Below are 1,020 nucleotides of genomic sequence, written 5' to 3' on the forward strand. Positions count from 1 at the left end.
TTTATTAAAACAACAGCTAAAACAAAATGAATCAAATTTAATAGAATTTTGTTAAAAATAATAAAAATTATTGATATTTAATTGTTTAAATATAGTTATAGCTTTAGCAGGCTGTATACTTGCAATTGTTTCGTCAAAACATATATCAGATTTACAGATTTAAACAGGCATACAAACTGCTATTATAATCTTAAGTTCTCTGATAATTGTAGTAGCTTTAATCAATTCTTTAATATGGTTTTATACCAGAAATTAAAGATGGTAAAGAATAGCTATAATTATATTGCTGATGATATCTATAGGTGGTATTGGAGGAATAATAGTAGGAAATATTATTATTACTAATATGCAACAGTTTTGTGGTAAAACATTTTTAAATTTATTAAAAAAATAATTAATTAATTATTTTATTATAAGGATATTATATTCAGCATAATTATCCATATGATGATTATGATATAAAGACAAATTTAGATGACGCTATTTCTAGTTGCTCAAAATTAGAAATTAATGGCTATTCAACTGATGAAGTAGTTAAGTAATTAAGTATAATATTTATAATAAAATCTTTTAAAACTTATGATTTTGGAACTGGAGCTAATTGCCTATCCCTTGATTCTTTAGTAGTTGAGAATTGGAGCAGTTTATATACAAACTAAATAGTAAGTTTAGCACTTTTAGGCGTGTATTATTTGGCTAACATTGTCTTTACAGCATTAATTCACAAAAAATTAAAAGAAATTACAAATTAAAATGGGTTTTTACAAAATAATTATTGAGATAAATTAAAATTTAATGTGTACAAATTTTTTTGTTTTTATATTATAAATTGCCAAGCTTTTTTCATTTTAATCACAATTAGAAAGAGTATAAAATTATGTTTAAAAAAATAAAAGATGTTACTTATTTTGATTTTATAATTGTTAATAAATTGTTTTATAAAAGACAATATATTTTATTATAAATTAAATCAGCAAACCTTAATCTATAAACTTGTTCTTTTAATTTGGAATAAATAAA

At 21.0% G+C, this 1,020-nt stretch overlaps 1 protein-coding gene across 1 annotated transcript; it reads left to right on the forward strand. All coding sequences in view use genetic code 6, as the record gives it.

Moving 5' to 3' along the window:
- Nucleotides 1-289: 289 nt before the first annotated feature.
- On the forward strand, nt 290-779 carry TTHERM_02602230 (transmembrane protein, putative; the record flags this gene model as incomplete). The annotated part of the gene is made up of 2 exons (XM_001028228.1): nt 290-362; nt 418-779. The coding sequence occupies 2 exons, from the start codon at nt 290-292 to the stop codon at nt 777-779; spliced, it is 435 nt and encodes a 144-aa protein (XP_001028228.1).
- Between the last annotated feature and the right edge of the window lie 241 nt (nt 780-1,020).

This window comes from Tetrahymena thermophila (assembly GCF_000189635.1).
Source record: "Tetrahymena thermophila SB210 genomic scaffold scf_8254955, whole genome shotgun sequence".
Taxonomy (NCBI): domain Eukaryota; phylum Ciliophora; class Oligohymenophorea; order Hymenostomatida; family Tetrahymenidae; genus Tetrahymena; species Tetrahymena thermophila.